Below are 24,320 nucleotides of genomic sequence, written 5' to 3'. Positions count from 1 at the left end.
AGGGACCCCTGTTAGATGGGAGAGAGAGAAGTTTCAAGCAGCGGCTGACGGGAGGGAGTCCCAGTTCAAAGCGGTCTGACTCTGATGGAGACTGGCTGGCCTGGTTTCGGCACGGTTTGAAATTGGCTGGCTGGCTCTGCTTACCCGTTTGGTGAGCTGCGTGTCCATCATAAAGTTGTGCACGTGTTTCTCTGCCTTCGTGAGCTCCAGTTTCCTAGCAACCACGGCCACCACCAGCGCTGTGCACCCTGCCCCCTGAGAGAGAGAGAGAGGGGAGGGGGGGGGGGAATTTAAAAAACAGCCCTTAACTGACACAGCAGCCGCTGTTGCTGCTGTTCTGCCCTTTGCAAACCTTTTACTGTGGGAAACTTTTATAAGGGTTAGTTTACCCTGTTCTGTAATATACTTTACCAGACCTCTCTGTGCTTTACAATGCTTCCCTATGCTTTACCAGACCTCTCTGTGCTTTACAATGCTTCCCTATGCTTTACCAGACCTCTCTGTGCTTCGCAATGCTTCCCTATGCTTTACCAGACCTCTCTGTGCTTTACAATGCTTCCCTATGCTTTACCAGACCTCTCTGTGCTTTACAATGCTTCCCTATGCTTTACCAGACCTCTCTGTGCTTTACAATGCTTCCCTATGCTTTACCAGACCTCTCTGTGCTTTACAATGCTTCCCTATGCTTTACCAGTCCTCTCTGTGCTTTACAATGCTTCCCTATGCTTTACCAGACCTCTCTGTGCTTTCCCATGCCTCTCTGTGCTGTATCACACTGTGCTGTGTTTTTCACTTCATGCTTTCTCACTGTGTTTCTCTCTGTCGTGTTGTGGGTGGGTAACAGCACAATGTAAAGAGAAAGTTGTCTCTCTCTCTCTCCGCACAGCAGGGTTCCGAGATTAATCACCCCGCTAACTGAATTGCTCTCTAAACTCCAGGGAGCCCGCGTACCCCCAAAACGCTGATTGTGCTACAGAATCAAAAAAAAAAAAAAGAAAAATGCAATCTCTTTTCTTTTCTGCGTGTTTGTTTTTCTCGGCCCTTTTTTTTTTCCTTTAATCAACATTAATCTTTTGTTTTTTTTGCAATACTGGTTATTTTTGTTGTTATAAAGGGAGTTTAGTTTTTTTTTCAAATGAGTTTTCTTATCGGGTCTTGAATTAACTGCTCCACCCCACCCCCACCCCCACCCAAAAATAGGACTTATTTAACCTTCCCTGTTTCTTTGCAGTTTTCAGAGAAACTCAAGTTCAACGTGTATTTTAATTTTAAAAACATCTGTTCATTTATAAAAGAGTACCACGGTATTTTTGCAGTTTATACCAGGGTGTGTTTACCAGAGTTTGCCAATTTTTAATATGCTTTACTGTACCTCTCTGTGCTTTACAATGCTTCCCTATGCTTTACCAGACCTCTCTGTGCTTTACAATGCTTCCCTATGCTTTACCAGACCTCTCTGTGCTTTACAATGCTTCCCTATGCTTTACCAGACCTCTCTGTGCTTTACAATGCTTCCCTATGCTTTACCAGACCTCTCTGTGCTTTACAATGCTTCCCTATGCTTTACCAGAGCTCTCTGTGCTTTACAATGCCTGCCTATGGTTTGCCAGACCTCTCTGTGCTTTACAATGCTTCCCTATGCTTTACCAGACCTCTCTGTGCTTTACAATGCTTCCCTATGCTTTACCACACCTCTCTGTGCTTTACAATGCTTCCCTATGCTTTACCACACCTCTCTGTGCTTTACAATGCTTCCCTATGCTTTACCAGACCTCTCTGTGCTTTACAATGCTTCCCTATGCTTTACCAGACCGCTCTGTGCTTTACAATGCTTCCCTATGCTTTACCAGACCTCTCTGTGCTTTACAATGCTTCCCTATGCTTTACCACACCTCTCTGTGCTTTACAATGCTTCCCTATGCTTTACCAGACCTCTCTGTGCTTTACAATGCTTCCCTATGCTTTACCAGACCTCTCTGTGCTTTACAATGCTTCCCTATGCTTTACCAGAGCTCTCTGTGCTTTACAATGCCTGCCTATGGTTTGCCAGACCTCTCTGTGCTTTACAATGCTTCCCTATGCTTTACCAGACCTCTCTGTGCTTTACAATGCTTCCCTATGCTTTACCACACCTCTCTGTGCTTTACAATGCTTCCCTATGCTTTACCACACCTCTCTGTGCTTTACAATGCTTCCCTATGCTTTACCAGACCTCTCTGTGCTTTACAATGCTTCCCTATGCTTTACCAGACCTCTCTGTGCTTTACAATGCTTCCCTATGCTTTACCAGACCGCTCTGTGCTTTACAATGCTTCCCTATGCTTTACCAGACCTCTCTGTGCTTTACAATGCTTCCCTATGCTTTACCACACCTCTCTGTGCTTTACAATGCCTGCCTATGCTTTGCCATGCTGTCGCTGTGCTGTATCACACTGTGGGAAGCTTGTATTGAGAGTCTCAGATTGATTCTCAGAGTCTCTGGCGCTGCGTCGCTCAGCAGTGACAGGGTTAATGCAGCCCTTTGAATCTCGACACCGCCTTGCTCATTACAAGCAGGTGAACTGGACCGTGGAGAGGAGGCACACCCCGAATTATTAGCTGATTCCTGCTCTGCTAAATTTGAGTTATTTTGCGGAAATAAATGGTTTTAAAGAGAGCAATTTCCTGAAATTACTAAATAATCAAAACGAGTTTGATGTGTTTCACAAACCCAGTGAATAAACAAACAGGTTTAAAAATACAGTAATAATGATGATGATGATGATGATGATGATGATGATGATGAGGGTAATTGCGCTGTTTATTTCAGAATGCTGGCAGGATTTATTTGTAGTCGTGGAACAGCTGGAAGAATATAGCAAACTTTTTTTTTAAGTTTTACTAAACGTTAATGTGTCAGTGTGTGTGTGTCACTGTGTGCATGTCAGAGTGTGTGTGTGTGTCAGTGTGTGCGTGTTTCAGCATGTGTGCGTGTCAGTGTGTGCGTGTCAGTGTGTGTGTATTTCAGTGTGTGTGCATGTCAGTGTGTGTGTGTTTCAGTGTGTGTGCATGTCAGTGTGTGTGCATGTCAGTGTGTGTGCATGTCAGAGTGTGTGTGTGTGTCAGTGTGTGCGTGTTTCAGCGTGTGTGCGTGTTTCAGCGTGTGTGCGTGTCAGTGTGTGCGTGTTTCAGTGTGTGTGCATGTCATTGTGTGTGCGTGTCAGTGTGTGTGTGTGTTTCAGTGTGTGTGCATGTCAGTGTGTGTGTGTTTGTGTGTGTCAGTGTATGTGTGTGTGCATGTCAGTATGTGTGTGTTTCTGTGTGTCAGTGTGTGTGTGTGTGTGTGTGTGTGTGCGTGTCAGTGTGTTGTCCTGAACCCCAGCACCCCCTCTTATGTTGGTCTAATGGTACATTCCAAAAGTCCATTTGGCCTTCACTGTTGCCAAGGCAACCAGGCTATGCAGCCTACCTACAAAGGTAATTACAAGTGCACTTACAAACCAGAGTGTGACAACTGCTCCTGGAATCAAACCTGCCTGCCTCTGTCTCAATACAATAGACCTGTGTCCTTGAGGAGCAATGATTCAGCCTCCTCTAAATATTCTTCAATTCTGTATTTATTATTATTAGTAGCAAAGCACAGTGAAGAGAATGAAGCAGCCCCCTTCTCAAAGCACAGTGAAGATAATGAACCAGCCCCCTTCTCAAAGCACAGTGAAGATAATGAAGCAGCCCCCTTCTCAAAGCACAGTGAAGAGAATGAAGCAGCCCCCTTCTCAAAGCACAGTGAAGATAATGAAGCAGCCCCCTTCTCAAAGCACAGTGTAGATAATGAAGCAGCCCCCTTCTCAAAGCTTCCTGCTCCCCTCACCGCTCCCTCACCATGATGCCCGTGAGCAGGCACACCCCCTTGCCACAGTAGGTGTGCGGGACCATGTCTCCGTATCCGATGGACAGGAAGGTGATGGAGATCAGCCACATGGCTCCCAGGAAGTTGCTTGTCACATCCTGGTTGTCATGGTACCTGAGCGAGAGAGAGAGAGAATAATATTAAAAATACCACTGCTATGATGATTTTAATAATCATACAACTGTTTCTAATAACACCAATATTACTAATACAAATAATAATATTAATCTTATTAATAATTAATATTATAAAATACTACTACTACTGATAATAATAATAATAATAATAATAATAATAATAATAATAATAATATCGGTACTAGTAGTAATATTAACTACAATAATAATAGTTTGAACCTGAATGAATGAATAGTGTGTGCTTGAACCCGGATCGCTCTTTGTAAAGCCTGCATGCTTGAACCCGGATCGCTCTTTGTAAAGCCTGCATGCTTGAACCCGGATCGCTCTTTGTAAAGCCCTGCATGCTTGAACCCGGATCGCTCTTTGTAAAGCCTGCATGCTTGAACCCGGATCGCTCTTTGTAAAGCCTGCATGCTTGAACCCGGATCGCTCTTTGTAAAGCCCTGCAGTGTGAGCCGGGCCGGGAGTCTCTCCCACACAGCGGCTTGGCTGCTCATTAGCAGAGTCACAGGGCAGCCCCTCTCTCAGTGTCATTGATGTTCCTTTCCAAGCCAACTGCTTCACAGATTACAAACGCTTTGCATGAAGCTTCTGAAGTTGATCCCCGGAGTGTGTGAGTGAGCGTGTGAGTGTGTGAGTGAGTTTGTGTGTGAGTGTGTGTCTGTGTCCCTCTCTCCCTCTCCTCTCCCCTCCTGTCCTCTCCTCTCCCCTCTCCTCTCACCTCTCACACACCCTCACAGTCCAGGCTGCAATGATCCACAGTGAGATGCTGAAGACCAGGAGCACTGTCCCGGGACAGATTGTCATGAGGGTCTTCATCACGAATCTGGTGTTGAAGTTGATCTTGTTGAGCGCCCCGATGCTGCGTGAAGAGGCGTCTGTGAAGAGCTTGCTGTGGAGAAGCATGACCCTGGGGAGAGAGGGAGAGGGAGAGGGAGAGGGAGAGGGGAGAGGGGAGAGGTGAGAGGGGAGAGGGGAGAGGGGAGAGGGGAGAGGAGAGAGGGGAGGAGGGGAGAGGGGAGGAGGGGAGAGAGGGGAGAGAGGGAGAGGAGAGAGGGGAGAGAGGGAGAGGGGAGAGGGGAGAGGGAGAGGGGAGAGGGGAGAGGAGAGAGGGGAGAGAGGGAGAGGAGAGAGGGGAGAGAGGGAGAGGGGAGAGGGGAGAGGGGAGAGGGGAGAGGGGAGAGGGGAGAGGAGAGAGGGGAGAGAGGGAGATGGGAGGGGAGAGGGGAGAGGAGAGAGGGGAGAGAGGGAGAGGGGAGGGGAGAGGGGAGAGGAGAGAAGGAGAGGAGAGAGGGGAGAGAGGGAGAGGAGAGAGGAGAGAGGAGAGAGGGGAGAGGGGATAGGGGAGGAGGGGAGAGAGGGGATAGGGGAGGAGGGGAGAGAGGGAGAGGAGAGAGGGGAGAGGGAGAGAAGGTTTGTTTATATTGGGATCATGTTCTTGTGTACTTAGAACCAGGGTCTTATTTATTCATATACTGTATGTGTGCTATTAGTGTTTTCTAAATGCTTTTGGCAACACAGGAGCATCCCTGCCATGCTAATAAAGCTTATTTGAATATGAATTTGAATTTGAGAGAGAGAGAGAGAGCGAGAGAGGAGAGGGAGAGAGAAGGATAGAGGGAGAGAGAGACAGAGAGAGGAGGGGGAGAGAGAAGGAGAGGGGGAGAGAGAGAGAGAGAGACAGAGAGAGGAGGGGGAGAGAGAAGGAGAGGGGGAGAGAGAGAGGGGGGGGGAGTGAGAAGGAGGAGGAGGAGGAGAGAGGGGGAGAGGGAGAGAGAGGAGGGGGAGAGAAAAGGAGAGAGAGAGGAGGGGAGGAGAGGGGATAAAAGCTTCTGCCAAACATAATAATACTACCACTACTACTTCTACTACTACTACTACTACTACTAATAATAATAATAATAATAATAATAATAATAATAATGATAATAATGATACTAATACCTGGCGATGAGGTACAGCCGCAGGAACATGGGGATGGCCAGGAAGATGTCCACGTCAGCATCAGCATGGGACGGGGTGTAGGAGAAGGCGAGCCGCGCCCTCCACAGGAAGCGGTACTGCCCCGGGATGGGGTGCACAGCACACACCAGCATCTCCAGGGAGATCAGGAAGATGCGCTGGTACGTCATGGCGATGCGCCAGTCATCAGCGCCGTTGTCGATCAAGAAGAGCTGCCCACATAAAACAGGGCACGCTTGACAGGGTGTGATGGTATGCCAGTTCAAGAGCCAGGTTGGCAATATTGAACCAACCAAACACATGCATGCGTCACCACCCTAGAATGAACTCCCTCAGCTTCATAGAGTCCAATGAAAGCTGCTGAATAATGTTCCCTTGTTAACATATTGAATTGCACACCCTCTATATAGAATGAACTCCCTCAGCTTCATAGAGTCCAATGAAAGCTGCTGAATAATGTTCCCTTGTTAACATATTGAATTGCACCCCCTCTATAGAATGAACTCCCTCAGCTTCATAGAGTCCAATGAAAGCTGAATAATGTTCCCTTGTTAACATATTGAATTCCACCTCCTCTATATAGAATGAACTCACTCAGCTTCAGAGTCCAATGAAAGCTGCTGAATAATGTTCCCTTGTTAACATATTGAATTCCACCCCCTCTATATAGAATGAACTCCCTCAGCTTCATAGAGTCCAATGAAAGCTGCTGAATAATGTTCCCTTGTTAACATATTGAATTCCACCCCCTCTATATAGAATGAACTCCCTCAGCTTCATAGAGTCCAATGACAGCTGCTGAATAATGTTCCCTTGTTAACATATTGAATTCCACCCCCTCTATATAGAATGAACTCCCTCAGCTTCATAGAGTCCAATGAAAGCTGCTGAATAATGTTCCCTTGTTAACATATTGAATTCCACCCCCTCTATATAGAATGAACTCCCTCAGCTTCATAGAGTCCAATGAAAGCTGCTGAATAATGTTCCCTTGTTAACATATTGAATTCCACACCCTCTATATAGAATGAACTCCCTCAGCTTCATAGAGTCCAGTGAAAGCTGCTGAATAATGTTCCCTTGTTAACATATTGAATTCCACACCCTCTATATAGAATGAACTCCCTCAGCTTCATAGAGTCCAGTGAAAGCTGCTGAATAATGTTCCCTTGTTAACATATTGAATTGCACACCGCCTTTTTGTATAGTTTTCCCCATACATACTTAACGAAAAACTGACAAATTGAAAAATGTGACCTTTCGAAATCTATGCTGTTATGCTATTATGGCTTCCTGCTGGTAGACTTTTTGCGATCTCATTTTGTAGTTTATTTGATTGCATGATGTTAAATGATAATCTAAATTATTATTTTTTAAAATATATTGCCGCAATGCTAAAATTCTAGGGGATGCATAATTTATGGCCATGGCTGTGTGTGTGTGTATGTATATGCAGACAGAGGCTTTCGTTCTCTTTATCCCTCTCTCCTCTCCCCCCCCCCTTCTCTTCACTTCCCCTCTTCGCTACCCTCCTCTTCTGTCTTCAAAATCCTCTCTCTCTCTCTCCCTCCCTCCTGTCCCCTCTCTTGTTAAAATCTCGATTCTGAAACTTTTCTCCAGAGGCTCTGTAATCAGTCAGTCAGAACGCTCCAGGCAAACTAATGAGCCCCACCCGCCCGTGAAACGGTCGCCTAGGCGATACAGACTCAGCCGTGACGTCGGGCAGGAAACCCACTGTGAGTCAGTGAGAGAAAGTGAGAGAGAGGGTGTGAGGGAGCTTGAGAAAGAGTGAGAGAGGTGTGAGAGAGTGACAGGGTGTGGGAGTGAGAGAATGGAGAGAGTGTGAGAGTGGGATAGAGAGAATGGGAAAGTGGGAGGCAGTAGAGAGGGTGTAAGAGAAAGAGAGAGAGAGGGAGTGAGAGTGGGTGAGAGTGGGTGAAAGAGTTGCTTTTAAAAAAACGTCATAGCATTTGTTATCCTGTGATTCCTATTATGATGTAATAATTCTCAGTGCAGGTCGGGTGTGGGCTGTGGGGTTGGAGTTACACCCGTGTGAATGTGTAAAGTTACATATTTGAGAATAGGGCTGGATTATAATTAGGGCTGCGTTTCACCCTCGCCTTTAAGAATCCAATCGATCCTGTTAACACATCCCCTCTCTCAATCACACGCTGAGAAACGCGGGAACACTAACATTGATTTCATTCACGTTTGTTTTATTCTGTGAAACAACTAAATTGTTTTTTAATAAGTCTGACACTTTCATTTCAAAAGCAGAAGCGACTCCTCTTTATTCATGTAAACGCAGTCTCGCAGAACGATTCTGATGAAGCGCGTCCGGCGTCCATTTTTCATTCGAGCTTTTTAATAAAGACGAGTCGCTTATTAACGCGGCGCGATCTCGTTCCGCTTGTTCATCAAAAAAAAATGAAGCCTGGGCCAGTTTATAAAACCGTTTAGTTGATTCACAGAAGTCCCATGCAGGTCCATTAGCAGCGGGGCTCAGCCCCATTAGCAGCAGGGCTCAGCCCCATGCAGGTCCATTAGCAACGGGGCTCAGTCCCATGCAGGTCCATTAGCAGCGGGGCTCAGCCCCATGCAGGTCCATTAGCAGCGGGGCTCAGCCCCATGCAGGTCCATTAGCAGCGGGGCTCAGCCCCGTGCAGGTCCATTAGCAGCGGGGCTCAGCCCCATGCAGGTCCATTAGCAGCGGGGCTCAGCCCCATGCAGGTCCATTAGCAGCGGGGCTCGGCCCCATGCAGGTCCATTAGCAGCGGGGCTCGGCCCCATGCAGGTCCATTAGCAGCGGGGCTCGGCCCCGTGCAGGTCCATTAGCAGCGGGGCTCGGCCCCATGCAGGTCCATTAGCAGCGGGGCTCAGCCCCGTGCAGGTCCATTAGCAGCGGGGCTCAGCCCCGTGCAGGTCCATTAGCAGCGGGGCTCAGCCCCATGCAGGTCCATTAGCAGCGGGGCTCAGCCCCATGCAGGTCCATTAGCAGCGGGGCTCAGCCCCATGCAGGTCCATTAGCAGCGGGGCTCAGCCCCATGCAGGTCCATTAGCAGCGGGGCTCGGCCCCATGCAGGTCCATTAGCAGCGGGGCTCCGCCCCATGCAGGTCCATTAGCAGCGGGGCTCAGCCCCATGCAGGTCCATTAGCAGCGGGGCTCGGCCCCATGCAGGTCCATTAGCAGCGGGGCTCGGCCCCATGCAGGTCCATTAGCAGTGGGGCTCGGCCCCATGCAGGTCCATTAGCAGTGGGGCTCGGCCCCATGCAGGTCCATTAGCAGCGGGGCTCGGCCCCATGCAGGTCCATTAGCAGCAGGGCTCAGCCCCGTGCAGGTCCATTAGCAGCGGGGCTCAGCCCCATGCAGGTCCATTAGCAGCGGGGCTCAGCACCATGCAGGTCCATGAGCAGCGGGGCTCAGCCCCATGCAGGTCCATTAGCAGTGGGGCTCAGCACCATGCAGGTCCATGAGCAGCGGGGCTCGGCCCCATGCAGGTCCATTAGCAGTGGGGCTCAGCACCATGCAGGTCCATGAGCAGCGGGGCTCAGCCCCGTGCAGGTCCATTAGCAGCGGGGCTCAGCCCCATGCAGGTCCATTAGCAGCGGGGCTCAGCCCCATGCAGGTCCATTAGCAGCGGGGCTTGGCCCCATGCAGGTCCATTAGCAGCGGGGCTTGGCCCCATGCAGGTCCATTAGCAGCGGGGCTCAGCCCCATGCAGGTCCATTAGCAGCGGGGCTTGGCCCCATGCAGGTCCATTAGCAGCGGGGCTTGGCCCCATGCAGGTCCATTAGCAGCGGGGCTCAGGCAGACAGCGGGCGGGTGCGGTTCTTCACCAGTGCTTTTTAAATTTTTTTAAGTGGCTGACAAATTATGAGGCGTGCAAATTGAACGCAGAGCGGAGCGAGGGAATCCGCTCCGAGATAACGAAGGGTCAGGATTTTTCTTTTATTTATTTATTTATTTTTTTAATGATATCCCTCTGTGTTCAAGCAGCCACACAGTACTCAGAATTGGAAACTGAACCGCGGCCACTTTATTAGGAACAGAGCCGTGCTGAGTAAGGTGTGGCCACTTTATTAGGGACAGAGTCATGTTGAGGATGGTCTGGCCACTTTATTAGGGACAGAGCCGTGCTGAGTAAGGTGTGGCCACTTTATTAGGGACAGAGTCATGTTGAGGATGGTCTGGCCACTTTATTAGGAACAGAGCCGTGCTGAGGAAGGCGTGGCCACTTTATTAGGGACAGAATCATGTTGAGGATGGTCTGGCCACTTTATTAGGGACAGAGCCGTGCTGAGTAAGGTGTGGCCACTTTATTAGGGACAGAGTCATGTTGAGGATGGTCTGGCCACTTTATTAGGAACAGAGCCGTGCTGAGGAAGGCGTGGCCACTTTATTAGGGACAGAATCATGTTGAGGATGGTCTGGCCACTTTATTAGGGACAGAGCCGTGTTGAGGAAGGCGTGGCCACTTTATTAGGGACAGAATCATGTTGAGGATGGTCTGGCCACTTTATTAGGGACAGAGCCGTGTTGAGGAAGGTGTGGCCACTTTATTAGGGACAGAATCATGTTGAGGATGGTCTGGCCACTTTATTAGGGACAGAGCCATGCTGAGGAAGGCGTGGCCACTTTATTAGGGACAGAGTCATGTTGAGGATGGTCTGGCCACTTTATTAGGGACAGAGCCGTGCTGAGGAAGGCGTGGCCACTTTATTAGGGACAGAATCATGTTGAGGATGGTCTGGCCACTTTATTAGGGACAGAGCCGTGTTGAGGAAGGTGTGGCCACTTTATTAGGGACACCCCAAACAGAGGGGGAGAGCGACAGAGGGAGAGGAGAGGGGGAGAGGAGGGGAGTGAGAGAGGGAGAGGAGAGGGGGAGAGGAGGGGAGTGAGACGGAGAGGAGAGGGGGAGAGGAGTGAGAGAGGGAGAGGAGAGGGGGAGAGGAGAGGAGGGGAGTGAGAGGGAGAGGAGAGGGGAGCGAGAGAAGGCAGATAATAATAGCAGTTAATATCGCAATCAGGCTGTACCACACGACTGGGTAATTGCTTCTGCACTTGGTATTAAATCAAATCACATGACAATGGGAGGGAGTACTGAACTGTACTATAATTGAATTGATTAACTAATATCAGTGAAAACAAATGATCCAATAACAAGAGACAAGGATGTCAAGCCACAAGTGTTTATAACTACCTCCCTTAGGAACACTTACTGCGAGGAATCTGCACAGTATCTACCATGCCATGCCTCTCTGTGCTTTACAATGCTTCCCTATGCTTTACCAGACCTCTCTGTGCTTTACAATGCTTCCCTGTGCTTTGCCATACCTCTCTGTGCTTTACAATGCTTCCCTATGCTTTACCAGACCTCTCTGTGCTTTACAATGCTTCCCTATGCTTTACCAGACCTCTCTGTGCTTTACAATGCTTCCCTATGCTTTACCAGACCTCTCTGTGCTTTACAATGCTTCCCTATGCTTTACCACACCTCTCTGTGCTTTACAATGCTTCCCTATGCTTTACCAGACCTCTCTGTGCTTTACAATGCTTCCCTATGCTTTACCAGACCTCTCTGTGCTTTACAATGCTTCCCTATGCTTTACCAGACCTCTCTGTGCTTTACAATGCTTCCCTATGCTTTACCAGACCTCTCTGTGCTTTACAATGCTTCCCTATGCTTTACCATGCCTCTCTGTGCTTTTACTGCGATGAAACTTTTCCTAAGCGTTGTTCTGTAATCTTGCTCCTCTAAGGTTTTTTCTGCACTAAATTGCTTTGCCGAGCCAAAGGTGTAAGCCTGAGTGGTTTTATTAGATCCAGAACGTCTGAAACAAGGCTTTGAGTGGATTCAGTCGTGCAGCAGCAAAGGGATAATAATGCCATCGATTTACCGGCCAGACATCTGGTGTATCGCAGGTAAATCTCTTATGAAACTGTCATGTTATTAGATTGTCGATGTTGGCGCTGGCAGTTCATTATTAAAAAAAAAAAAAAAAAAAAAAAAAACGCTGAATCTTACAGGAATAACACCTGGATATGGGTGTGTGTGTGAGAGAGTGAGAGAGTGAGAGAGTGAGAGAGTGAGAGTGATACTGTGTTACTGAAGGCCAGCTCCCAGTCTGAGCAGTAATCTCTGTTTTTGTTTGAATGGTTTCTTTTGGCCTTGATTTCTTTGCTGTGTGTTTAATGAGCGCGTCTCTCTGCTCTTTCAAACTGCAGCGGCTGACTCTGGGTTTGCTTTGCCTGCCCGCTGACCAGCCTTGACCGCTACCCTGCTGCAGTAAGATCTGGATTCCACAACTCACCTGCACCTCCCTTGCATGGTAAGCCACGATGAGCCCCAGCAGGATCACCGTCGACAGGCTGATCAGACACTTCAGAGCCAAGGAATACATGGAGCCCTGTGGAGACGAGCAAAACAAACCGGACCGTCAACACAGCCCGCAGCAAGCCCGACCCCGTCGCCACAGCAGCAAATTCAAAACCAGAGCTCAAAAATGTTGGAGGCAAGTTTCATGACATGGAGAAGAGGTTCATTAGATATACAGAAAAACTTGTGAAGTGTGACAGACAGACGGACGGACAGATGGACGGAGAGCCAGACTGTCCGTCTGTCTGTCTTTCTGTCTGTCTGCCTGCCTATCTTTCTGTCTGTCTGTCTGTCTGCCTGCCTGTCTTGTCTGTCTGCCTGTCTGCCTGTCTGTCTGTCTATCTGTCTGCCTGCCTGTCTGTCTGCCTGTCTGCCTGCCTGCCTGTCTATCTGTCTGTCTGTCTGTCTGGCTCTCCGTCCGTCTGTCTGTCTGTCTGTCTGTCTGTCTGTCTGTCTGTCTGCCTGCCTGCCTGTCTGTCTGTGTGTCTGTCTGTCTGTCTGTCTGTCTGTCTGTCTGTGTGCCTGTCTGTCTGTCTGTCTGTCTGCCTGCCTATCTTTCTGTCTGTCTGTCTGTCTGCCTGCCTGCCTGTCTTGTCTGTCTGCCTGTCTGCCTGTCTGTCTGTCTTTCTGCCTGCCTGTCTGTCTGTGCTTTTTTTTACTGGGGGGTCACTTTTATAAGGGAACAATGCAATATTAAACAACAATACAAGTTAAATCCCTGCAGACTAAGAGCATCTTTTTCTAGTCTAGTCTTACCAGCCAGGAAGCTGTTAGGTAATAGAAATCCTGGAAGGGGGGGGGGGGAGGGGGGGGGAGGGATTAGCTGCTGCTGCTGCAAGGGGAATTCATTCCACAGATATTAATAATAAAGATATGCTCTGCCTCTATTAAGCCCGTTCGTTAATCACTGTGTAAGCTGGGTCTGGTGCTGCCTTTGAAACAACCTCAAAAAAAACAAACTCAAAACCAGGTCAGTTCACTCAGCGTCCAGCACACACAGTGCTGCTGGACAATCACACACACACAGAGAACTGACCTCATGAGTGTGTCCCCACAGTAAAAGCACAGCACAGTGTGCTCAAGCATAAAGCATAGGCAAGAATTGCAAAGCACAGAGAGGTCTGGTAAAGCATAGGGAAGCATTGTAAAGCACAGAGAGGTCTGGTAAAGCATAGGGAAGAATTATAAAGCACAGAGAGGTCTGGTAAAGCATAGGGAAGCATTGTAAAGCACAGAGAGGTCTGGTAAAGCATAGGGAAGCATTGTAAAGCACAGAGAGGTCTGGTAAAGCATAGGGAAGCCTTGTAAAGCACAGAGAGGTCTGCACTCTAGCTGGTTCATCGCATGGCTCACAGTGACATTGCAGATTATACCGATGCTAAGAATGGAAACACTAACGGAAAGGATAATTAAAAAGGTGCTGCATTGGTTCGGTTTGCAAATTAATTTCCTTCCTTGAATCCTCGAGCTTCTCAGCGAATTTCTCTTCCCACACTCTCACACCTCCTGCCTGAGAGTGTCCTGCACAGAGGAGGAACATCCTTTCACACTGCTAGAATTAACAGGAGGCTTGGTGACTGACTCCCTGTGTGTGTGCGTGTGCGTGTGCGTGTGCGTGTGTGCGTGCGTGTGCGTGTGTATCCGAAGCAAAAAAAAAAAAAAAAACTTTGAAATTTTAATCAAATATACTTTTTTTTTTTTTGACTTAACAACTAATAGTTTGCTTTCCCTTGCCAGTAGTTTACTGAAACCCATCAATGCATGTTTGTCGGCCGTGATTTTGAACAGCGGGAGCGTGCGCGCCTGCGCAGTGTATTAACCCCCGTGTAGCTACTGTGAGAAAGACGTTTAAACAGGTAAACAAACCCACATTAGTGATTCAGTTTCTCACTTTGTGTATACCCAGTGGAAATGCCTGCTTTATTAATTATGTCTCACTCCTTAAATTCTAGGTGAATCAAATCTTATGGCCAGAGCTGTAGGGTTTTAATTTCTGATGCAAACGCAGCTCAGTAAAATCTCAACGCGGCACAGGGGTTGAAACCCATGGTCCGCAGGCAGCCTATAATAATCTACAATGACAATCTATAATGCTATTTTAATCCTCAGCACGGGGGAGACAATGTTAAACCCAGCCAGCTGCCCGTGTGAGCCTCGCAATGCCGTGTCAACGGGCCTGTGCTGTCCAAGGTGAATGGCAGCGCAAGTACAGGGCAGCTGCAATGGGGGTGAGGCTGCCATTGCTATGCGAACTATGCCTTTGCAAATGATCTTCAGTGGCAATGGCAATGCAATGTGTTATACTGAGGTGCAATGGCAGCACAAGTATAGGGCAGCTGCAATGGGGCGAGGCTGGTAGAATGGGACCCCAGTGTGCTCACTATACCCTTCCTGAATGATCTTCAATAGCACTGCAATGGGGCGAGGCTGGTAGAATGGGACCCCAGTGTGCTCACTATACCCTTCCTGAATGATCTTCAATAGCACTGCAATGGGGTGAGGCTGGTAGAATGGGACCCCAGTGTGCTCACTATACCCTTCCTGAATGATCTTCAATAGCACTACAATGGGGTGAGGCTGGTAGAATGGGACCCCAGTGTGCTCACTATACCCTTCCTGAATGATCTTCAATAGCACTACAATGGGGTGAGGCTGGTAGAATGGGACCCCAGTGTGCTCGCTATACCCTTCCTGAATGATCTTCAATAGCACTACAATGGGGTGAGGCTGGTAGAATGGGACCCCAGTGTGCTCGCTATACCCTTCCTGAATGATCTTCAATAGCACTGCAATGGGGTGAGGCTGGTAGAATGGGACCCCAGTGTGCTCACTATACCCTTCCTGAATGATCTTCAATAGCACTACAATGGGGTGAGGCTGGTAGAATGGGACCCCAGTGTGCTCACTATACCCTTCCTGAATGATCTTCAATAGCACTACAATGGGGTGAGGCTGGTAGAATGGGACCCCAGTGTGCTCACTATACCCTTCCTGAATGATCTTCAATAGCACTACAATGGGGTGAGGCTGGTAGAATGGGACCCCAGTGTGCTCACTATACCCTTCCTGAATGTTCTTCAATAGCACTACAATGGGGTGAGGCTGGTAGAATGGGACCCCAGTGTGCTCACTATACCCTTCCTGAATGATCTTCAATAGCACTACAATGGGGTGAGGCTGGTAGAATGGGACCCCAGTGTGCTCGCTATACCCTTCCTGAATGCCCAGCAGCAGCAGGGCTAGTGTGAATTGAACTCCTCATGTGAAATGTATGAATTTCCTCATACGCAGAGATGAATATGAATATTTAATATTTCTTTCAAACGCACAGTAGAATTTTTCACAGGAGGTAACAGCTCTCGTTATTGACGCGACCAGGAAATCCGTTTCGAATTCGCGTGACATTTCTTTTTTTTTTGTTTTTTTGTTTTTTGTTTTTTGTTTAATCCTGGCGCATGACAGCTGCGTGTTTATCCTGATTTAGCGCACCGCTACACAGCATCGGCAGCTGTGCTTCCGACAGTCCCGACCCCAAAAGCCACAAACACCCCCGCCCCCGGTCCGGGGCCGCACAGCGACTGGAACAAACAGCGGCGGGCGGGGGGGGGGGGGGGGGGGGGGTAAGACTTTCGATGCCATGGTAACCACATTCACATGTTCCTGTTTCTATATATAGGATAGATAACCCACCTCTCACCTCTAAACCAGAAACGCGCCTGCGCGCCTCAATTCAACAACACACACGCAAAACCACAACATCAGCGCTTTGATTTTTCTTCATGAATAAAACTTAAATCAGTTTTCAAACACGCACACACACACACACACACACACACACACACAAACACACACGCACACACACACACACACACACACACACACACTGACACAGTGACACACACACACTGACACACATAGAAATAGTGACACACACACACTGAGACACACACACACACTGACACACATAGAAATAGTGACACACACACACTGAGACACACACACACACTGACACACATAGAAATAGTGACACACACACACACACACACTGACACAGTGACACACACACACTGACACACACAGAAATAGTGACACACACACACACACACACACACACACTGACACAGTGACACACACACACTGGGACACACAAACACACACACTGACACAAACAGAAATAGTGACACACACACACACATTGACACACGTAGAAATAGTGACACACACACACGCACTGACATAGTGACACACACACACACACACACACACGCACACACACGCAGACGCAGACACATGCTCTGAGGCAAAGCGCATAAGAGACACATTTATATACAGGCTACATAACGACTAACCGGGACCCGGTAAGTATAGAGACGAATCCTGACACTGAGATTTGATCACCGGAATATGCAGCGGCTCGGGCGTGATCGATTTCTCGTTATAAATATCGCGGTGTGTTTTGGTGTCTTGCGGGGATTGGAATCGATATTGCATTGGTGAGGGGTAATTTGAGAAAGCATGGTGTCGTCATTTTCAGACTAGTTTATACAGAAAGCCGTTGTGTAGGGTCTTATGATTAATTGTATGAATGTGAATTGGCACCCTATCCTTAATATAAGACAATTGAAGAAAACGTGTTCAATATTTTACATATAGCACCGTGCATGTAGTATGTATTGAGGATTTGAATAGATTATTATTATTATTATTATTATTATTATTATTATTATTATTATTATCATTATTATTATTATTATTATTATTATTATGATTATGATGATGATGATGATGATGATGAAGAATGTGGTTGTTTACACAGACTCGCAGCTATTGTGAGTAGTCTAATGCATATCTATAAATGTAATCTCGATTCATCTTTTAAAAACCGACACCGGTAGCCTAGCAACACGAACACTGTATCCTGCCTGGTCTTATCACAGAGTCTGAGTGAGGAGCGACAGGCGAAAACACGCACCGCCGACAAATTAAACACGTTACACTGTGTGTGCGTGTGCGTGTGCGTGTGCGTGTGTGTGTGTGTGTGTTTCAATGACGCACCGGATAAATACTTTTAAAAACATTTAGAAAAACAAACCTAGCCGGAGGTAGCCTACTTTTCCGTCCCTGTCCTCCACCCACGAGTTCACGGGTTGTTATCGGGTAATCTCGACTGCATTTTCAATGCGGCGTCAGAATGGTTGCAATTCATGCAGGAAATTCATTGGTTTCTCTATTGCTGCTGTACGGAGAGGAGTGTGGGGCGCGAAACTGTGAACAGGGGGTGCAAATTCAGAATACCTATAGGTTATAAAGTGTATTATTATTATTATTATTATTATTATTATTATTATTATTATTATTATTATTATTATTATTATTATTTTCTAAGAGGAGCTTGGTAATCAGGTTTTAAGAACTTTTAAGAACATAAGAAAGTTTCCAAACGAGAGGAGACCCCCATTCAGCCCATCTTGCTCGTTTGGTTGTTAGTAGCTTATTGATCCCAGAATCTCATCAAGCAGCTTCTTGAAGGATCCCAGGGTGTCAGCTTCAACAACATTACTGGGGAGTTGGTTCCAGACCCTCACGATTCTGTGTGTAAAAAAAGTGCCTCCTATTTTCTGTTCTGAATGCCCCTTTATCTAATCTCCATTTGTGACCCCTGGTCCTTGTTTCTTTTTTCAGGTCGAAAAAGTCCCCTGGGTCGACATTGTCTATACCTTTTAGGATTTTGAATGCTTGAATCAGATCGCTGCGTAGTCTTCTTTGTTCAAGACTGAATAGATTCAATTCTTTTAGCCTGTCTGCATACAACATGCCTTTTAAACCCGGGATAATTCTGGTCGCTCTTCTTTGCACTCTTTCTAGAGCAGCAATATCCTTTTTGTAACGAGGTGACCAGAACTGAACACAATATTCTAGATGAGGTCTTACTAACGCATAAAGTTCTAACATTACTTCCCTTGATTTAAATTCGACGCAATTGTTACAATTTAAGCAACAGGCTTTTATATAGCTAAATAAAAATAAACTTTTTCCATGATTCAAAACGAGATTGGAGATTGGGGGTGACGTCACTTACCTTGGTATAAACGCCCCACGACAGTTCGGTCTCGATCACCATGACGACGATGCCAAACATCCCAAAAATCAGCGCGTAGTCGCTGAGCCGTTTCCGTTTCTCGAACAAGGTTCGCCGGCGGCCCAGCTTGTAGCCCACGTTTTGGTTTTTTCTCTTGTTGGCTTTGGAGTAGCTGCTGCCGCCCCGGTTGTTGGAGGCGGCGGTGCCCTGGGTGACGGTACCGGTGGAATTCGAGCCGCTGCCAGCGCCGCTCCCGGGCCCGCCGGTGTGATTCTGACTATTGTGGCTTTGACTGGCGTTGAGGATCGGACGGAGCTCCTCTTTGGACGAGATGACGATCTCGGGGGTGCTGCTGCTCCCTCCAGCCCGCACCCCAGAGCCCAGCGCCTGCATGGGCTGAGATTCGGGCTCGGATTCGATGAGGTTTCTCCGGGAGGCACTGAGTCGGCTGAGAGGCTTCATCACCCCTCCGCTATACTTGCAAGAACTCATGGCTATCTCCGTGAAGGGGTTACTGTCCCGCCGCTGGACCTGGGGGCTGGCTTGCCTGTGTTTGCCCGTAGTGCATCCGCCACCGCTGCATACCCCTCCAATCCCACCCCCTACCCCTCCTCCCCCGCACAGCCTCTCTCCAGCCCCAGAGGTCGGGGACAGGCCGGTCGAGTGATGATGAGGAGGGTGGTGCAGCTGGAAGTCGCTCAGGTTTTGCTGGCTCCCGGGCCGGCTGGACAAAGGGTGGAGCGCGTTTTGAGAACCGAAGCACGGGGAGTTGAGCAGAGGGAGCTGGAGCGGGTGCGGGACCCCGAATGACCGAGGCAGGGCTGGAGACGCGTTGCTGGAAGAGGCAGATGTGGAGTTGCTGAGAAGCTGGTGGAGGCCCCCTGCCCCTAGCCCCCTACCGAGACCCCCGAAGCTCAGCCCCCCGAGTCCGCAGCTGCAGCCGGGAGGGGACGAAACGGCTGGGGCGGAGGCGGGAGTCTGGGGCTGATGGTTGCCCAGCGGGCCGACGGGGGGGGCCAACGGGTGCTGTTGCTGGAGCACTGACGGCGCTTGCAGGCTCTTCTCCCCTGGCGGCATCTGTTGGTGGTGATGAGGGGACGGAGAAGGGGGGAGGAGGGTGGTGAAAGACGGCTGCTTCGGTGCCTCTTGCCCCAGCTGCTCCGCGCTGTCCATTTTTTTGGGGATATCGGAGGAGAGGGGTGGGTGAAGGGGGGAGGGGAGGGGGGTAGGGGTGGATAAGGGGGGGTCCTCCTATTTAGTTTCCGTCAGTCTCGGTGCTTGATTGAAGATAGTAAAAGCCCTCTCCGGTAAAGGATACATCCGGAGCGGTTGCTTGACCACACCTATGAACTCCAAGGTCTGTAGTGAGTTCGCTTATAAGTTAAGTTCAGGTACGTGCTGTATTGTCTTTAAGGCTCTCTCTCCTTTGCGCGCACACACACATCTACATGCACACAGATATACATACATACATATGTACAGATACAAAATATCCAGCCTTAGCTTTGTGTGTGTGTATCCTCGCGCGTTGTTGTAGCTCAGATAAATCCGTCTCTCTTCTCGCTCCTTCGGTCTCTGTCTGTTTATTTTTGAATGATCTTTTATGGCCGCTCTTGCTTTCAACGTTTTAATACACATCCGTTGCTTTTTTCTTTTTCTTTCGCTTCTTTCTTTCTCTCTGTTTTTTTTTTAATTAGTCACCTCAGCCGCTTAATTTCCAGAACAACAGCAACAACTAAAAAGGCGCGGTCTCGTAGTCTCTGCGTGTCGTTTGCATCACGGTAAATAATTCTGTTTATTTATTTTATTGATTAATGCGATTTGAAATCCAGCAGAGATATTGTTTCGTTGCTTCCTCTCCTCGCTTCTGCTGATAGACTGTTGCTTCTGTGCTCTCTCTCTCTCTCTCCCTCTCTCTCTCTCTCTCTCTCTCTCTCTCCCTCTCCCTCTCTCTCTCTCTCTCTCTCTCTCATTCTCGCTCTCTCTCTCTCTCTCATTCTCGCTCTCTCTCTCTCATTCTCATTCTCTCTCTCTCTCTCTCATTCTCGCTCTCTCTCTCATTCTCTCTCTCTCTCTCATTCTCGCTCTCTCTCTCTCTCATTCTCATTCTCGCTCTCTCATTCTCTCTCTCTCTCTCTCTCTCTCTCATTCTCGCTCTATCTCTCTCTCATTCTCGCTCTCTCTCTCTCTCTCTCATTCTCGCTCTCTCTCTCATTCTCTCTCTCTCTCTCTCTCTCATTCTCGCTCTCTCTCTCTCTCATTCTCATTCTCGCTCTCTCATTCTCTCGCTCTCTCTCTCTCTCTCTCTCTCATTCTCGCTCTCTCTCTCTCTCATTCTCGCTCTCTCTCTCTCTCATTCTCATTCTCTCTCTCTCTCTCTCTCTCGCTCTCTATCATTTCTCTCTCTTTTCTCACTTTCTCTCGACGCTGCTTTCCATTTTCCTATTGGCTCCGGGTATAGAAATCAAAACAAGCTTTGACATCAGTCAGTCCAGCAACGCCCCAAATACAGAGAGAGAGAGAGAGAGAGAGAGAGAGAGAGAGAGAGAGAGAGAGAGAGAGAGAGAGAGAGGGAGAGGAGAGGGAGAGAGAGAGAGAGAGAGAGAGAGGCAGAGAGTTAAAAGGAATAGCAGATTGCTTTTTTCAATTAAAAGTCTCGTCTTTATCAATATTATTATCGATACAGAGTCGCCCCAGCAAAGTACATCGTTATTATATATTAATAATAAATACTAAGCCGACACGCCTTTTATTCAATAACAAAACATCAATAATATGAATCACAAAAAATAAATAAGTGAACACAAGCCTTCGTTATTAAACTCTCTCTCCTCTTTGGGAAGATAAAAAGAAGGGATGGTATTCCTGTCATGAAAGCAGGGCTGGGGTTATACATGCTGGGGTCCCCCGAGCGTCACCCCGACATCAGACAGCCAGTTCAATCAAAGGAGCTGCCAGCTGACGGGTCGGGGAAGCGCCTCGGGCGAGGAAGTGGCGGGTTTTCTGTCACGGGAGGAATTTGCACCTGTTGCTGGTAAAATGAACGAGTTTAAAAATGTGACAGAGACGCGGAATCCGGACTGATCGAGAGAGGCCGGCGGGTCTGTAATGGACCGCGGCTTGTGTTGTTACTGCGTGTTGCGCTGTATTGTGTTTTGTGGAGTTAAAACCAACAACAACAAAAGCGTTAAAAATAAAAACAGCAACAAAATCAAACAGTTTGAATGATACAAAATAGAGAAATAATAATAATAATAATAATAATAATAATAATAATAATAATAATAATAATGCACTCATCTCTTATTGTTTTACGTCTCTGTGCTTGATTGCACTGAAGGGACGCTTGCTTACTTAACATGTGGAAACCAGACCTCTCTGTGCTTTACAATGCTTCCCTATGCTTTACCAGACCTCTCTGTGCTTTACAATGCTTCCCTATGCTTTACCAGACCTCTCTGTGCTTTACAATGCTTCCCTATGCTTTACCAGACCTCTCTGTGCTTTACAATGCTTCCCTATGCTTTACCACACCTCTCTGTGCTTTCAATGCTTCCCTATGCTTTACCAGCTCTCTCTGTGCTTTACAATGCTTCCCTATGCTTTACCAGACCTCTCTGTGCTTTACAATGCTTCCCTATGCTTTACCACACCTCTCTGTGCTTTACAATGCTTCCCTATGCTTTAACAGACCTCTCCGTGCTTTACAATGCTTCCCTATGCTTTACCAGACCTCTCTGTGCTTTACAATGCTTCCCTGTGCTTTACCAGACCTCTCTGTGCTTTACAATGCTTCCCTATGCTTTACCACACCTCTCTGTGCTTTACAATGCTTCCCTATGCTTTACCACACCTCTCTGTGCTTTACAATGCTTCCCTATGCTTTACCATGCTTTCACTGTGTTTTATTACACTTTGCTGTGATTTTGCTGCAGGGAAACTCTTACGAGGGTTAGTTACGGGACGGCCAGTAACGCGCGGCTGTGAGATGGCGCTGATAAATAATGACTTGTTTTTAAAACCACTGCCCACTTAAGAAACGTTCAGAGTCTTTCAGTGGACCGCAAGGATTATTTCAAACACACACACAAAGGCAGACAAGCTAATGACTTTTAAAAGCTGTGCTGTAATAGCGATAATGGCACTGCCGCTGTGGGCGAGTTCCTGGGTAATAATGGAACTCCATTAAGTTACAAATGCAGGGCTTGGAGAGGGGGAGGGGGGAGGGGGAGGAGGAGGGGGGGGGGGTAGTCCTAGTGTGTCGCCTGTGTGTCCCTAAAGAGCCGGCTCGCATGCCTGTGCAGGGGGATGCTCAGCTGCTGTGGATTACATCATTCGTGAACAGCTGTGTGTCACAAAGGAAAGGAAGGAGAGACAAGCGTCCTGAAAGCTAATCGGGTGTCCAGCGGGCGAGGGGGGGGGGGGGGGGTACCTGCTGCACCCCCCCCCCACACACACCCCCCCCCCCACACACACACACACACACCCCTACCAAAATTCCTTCCAGGATCCCAGAGCGGGAGAGGGAGCGCTTCATTATCACAGAAAACCAACCGGACCTCTCTAATGCACTCATTTTAAATCGCAGGCATTCATTTTGTTTTATATAAACCGATAATCTTCTTTGAAATCTGCCTCTGCCTGCTGCTTTGAGGTTCAAGCTGGTCTGGAGAACTCTAACTGGCAGTATTGAAATCGTGCGACAGTGCGATCTCTCAGCTCCAGCTCAGCTTGTGGTCAAAAAGCATTGCATCGCCCTATAGAATGAATTCCTAAAGGTCGAGTGAAACCCCGCTGAACAATCTCACGTTAACATATTGAATCACACACCGCCACTCTGTGTAGCTGTCCTGGTGACATTTCCAAACCTAACAGGAAATACTGAACGATTCTATTACGGCTTCCTTCCGGTAGACTTGTTGTTTTTTTATATTATTTTGTAGTTTCTTTCATTACATGATGTGAAATAAAAGATCTAAATTATGTTCATATAGTGGTTTTATTTAAATGATGTCTCAATCCTAAAATTCTGGGGGATGCAAAACTTTTGGCCACAGCTGTAGAAAAAAAAATACATACATATATTATTATTATTATTATTATTATTATTATTATTATTATTATTATTATTATTATTATTATTATTATTATTATTATTATTATTATTGTTATTTATTTCTTAGCAGACACCCTTATCCAGGGCGACTTACAATTGTTACAAGATATCACATTATTTTTACATACAATTCCCCATTTATACAGTTGGGTTTTTATTGGCGCAATCTAGGTAAAGTACCTTGCTCAAGGGTACAGCAGCAGTGTCCCCCCCACCTGGGATTGAACCCACGACCCTCCGGTCAAGAGTCCAGAGCCCTAACCACTACCACACACACACACACACACAGAGAGTCTATAAGGGCTGGTTGCCAATCAATCAATCAATCTATTTTATATAGCGCCTTTCATAGTGGAGCACCATTACACAGCGCTTTCCAAGATAGTGAGGAACAATGCATAATGAAATACAGGGCACAGCACATTCAATACAAACAGTAAAAACAATGCCAATACATTAAATACAGGCATATTACATTAAATACAAGGCTAGGATGTGAATTCTAAACATTGTGGATGCGTGTGTCACACAGAATCATATGAATAAGATGGAGTGAAAAACCTGAAACAGCAATTCAGACAACAGCTAGTAACAGATATCAGGCTTGAAGAAACATGGAAAGCGAGAGAGAACAAGCGGGTCTTGAGAGCTGATTTGAAGCGAGCGACTGTGGGAGCTACACGCACTACAGCTGGGAGAGAGTTCCAGAGAGTCGGGGCCATGAAGCTAAAAGAGCGTTCTCCCAGTGTGGTGC

At 47.6% G+C, this 24,320-nt stretch overlaps 1 protein-coding gene across 1 annotated transcript in view; it reads right to left on the bottom strand.

The window, feature by feature from the left end:
* Window positions 1-20,756, bottom strand: part of LOC117395507 (small conductance calcium-activated potassium channel protein 2-like) — a 27,708-nt gene extending 6,952 nt beyond the window's left edge. The window contains exons 1-6 of the mRNA XM_059007462.1: window positions 18,451-20,756; window positions 12,307-12,402; window positions 5,974-6,203; window positions 4,751-4,939; window positions 3,862-4,003; window positions 145-255 (exon numbers count right to left, since the gene is read on the bottom strand). Coding sequence (XP_058863445.1) covers window positions 145-255; window positions 3,862-4,003; window positions 4,751-4,939; window positions 5,974-6,203; window positions 12,307-12,402; window positions 18,451-19,623 — 1,941 coding nt within the window. The 5' untranslated portion in view covers window positions 19,624-20,756. The remainder of the gene's footprint in view (window positions 1-144; window positions 256-3,861; window positions 4,004-4,750; window positions 4,940-5,973; window positions 6,204-12,306; window positions 12,403-18,450) is intronic.
* Window positions 20,757-24,320: the final 3,564 nt, after the last annotated feature.

This window comes from Acipenser ruthenus, chromosome 35 (assembly GCF_902713425.1).
Source record: "Acipenser ruthenus chromosome 35, fAciRut3.2 maternal haplotype, whole genome shotgun sequence".
NCBI classification, from domain to species: domain Eukaryota; kingdom Metazoa; phylum Chordata; class Actinopteri; order Acipenseriformes; family Acipenseridae; genus Acipenser; species Acipenser ruthenus.
The sequence above is the reverse complement of the archived record's forward strand: the minus strand, read 5'-3'. Positions and strand labels throughout refer to the sequence as shown.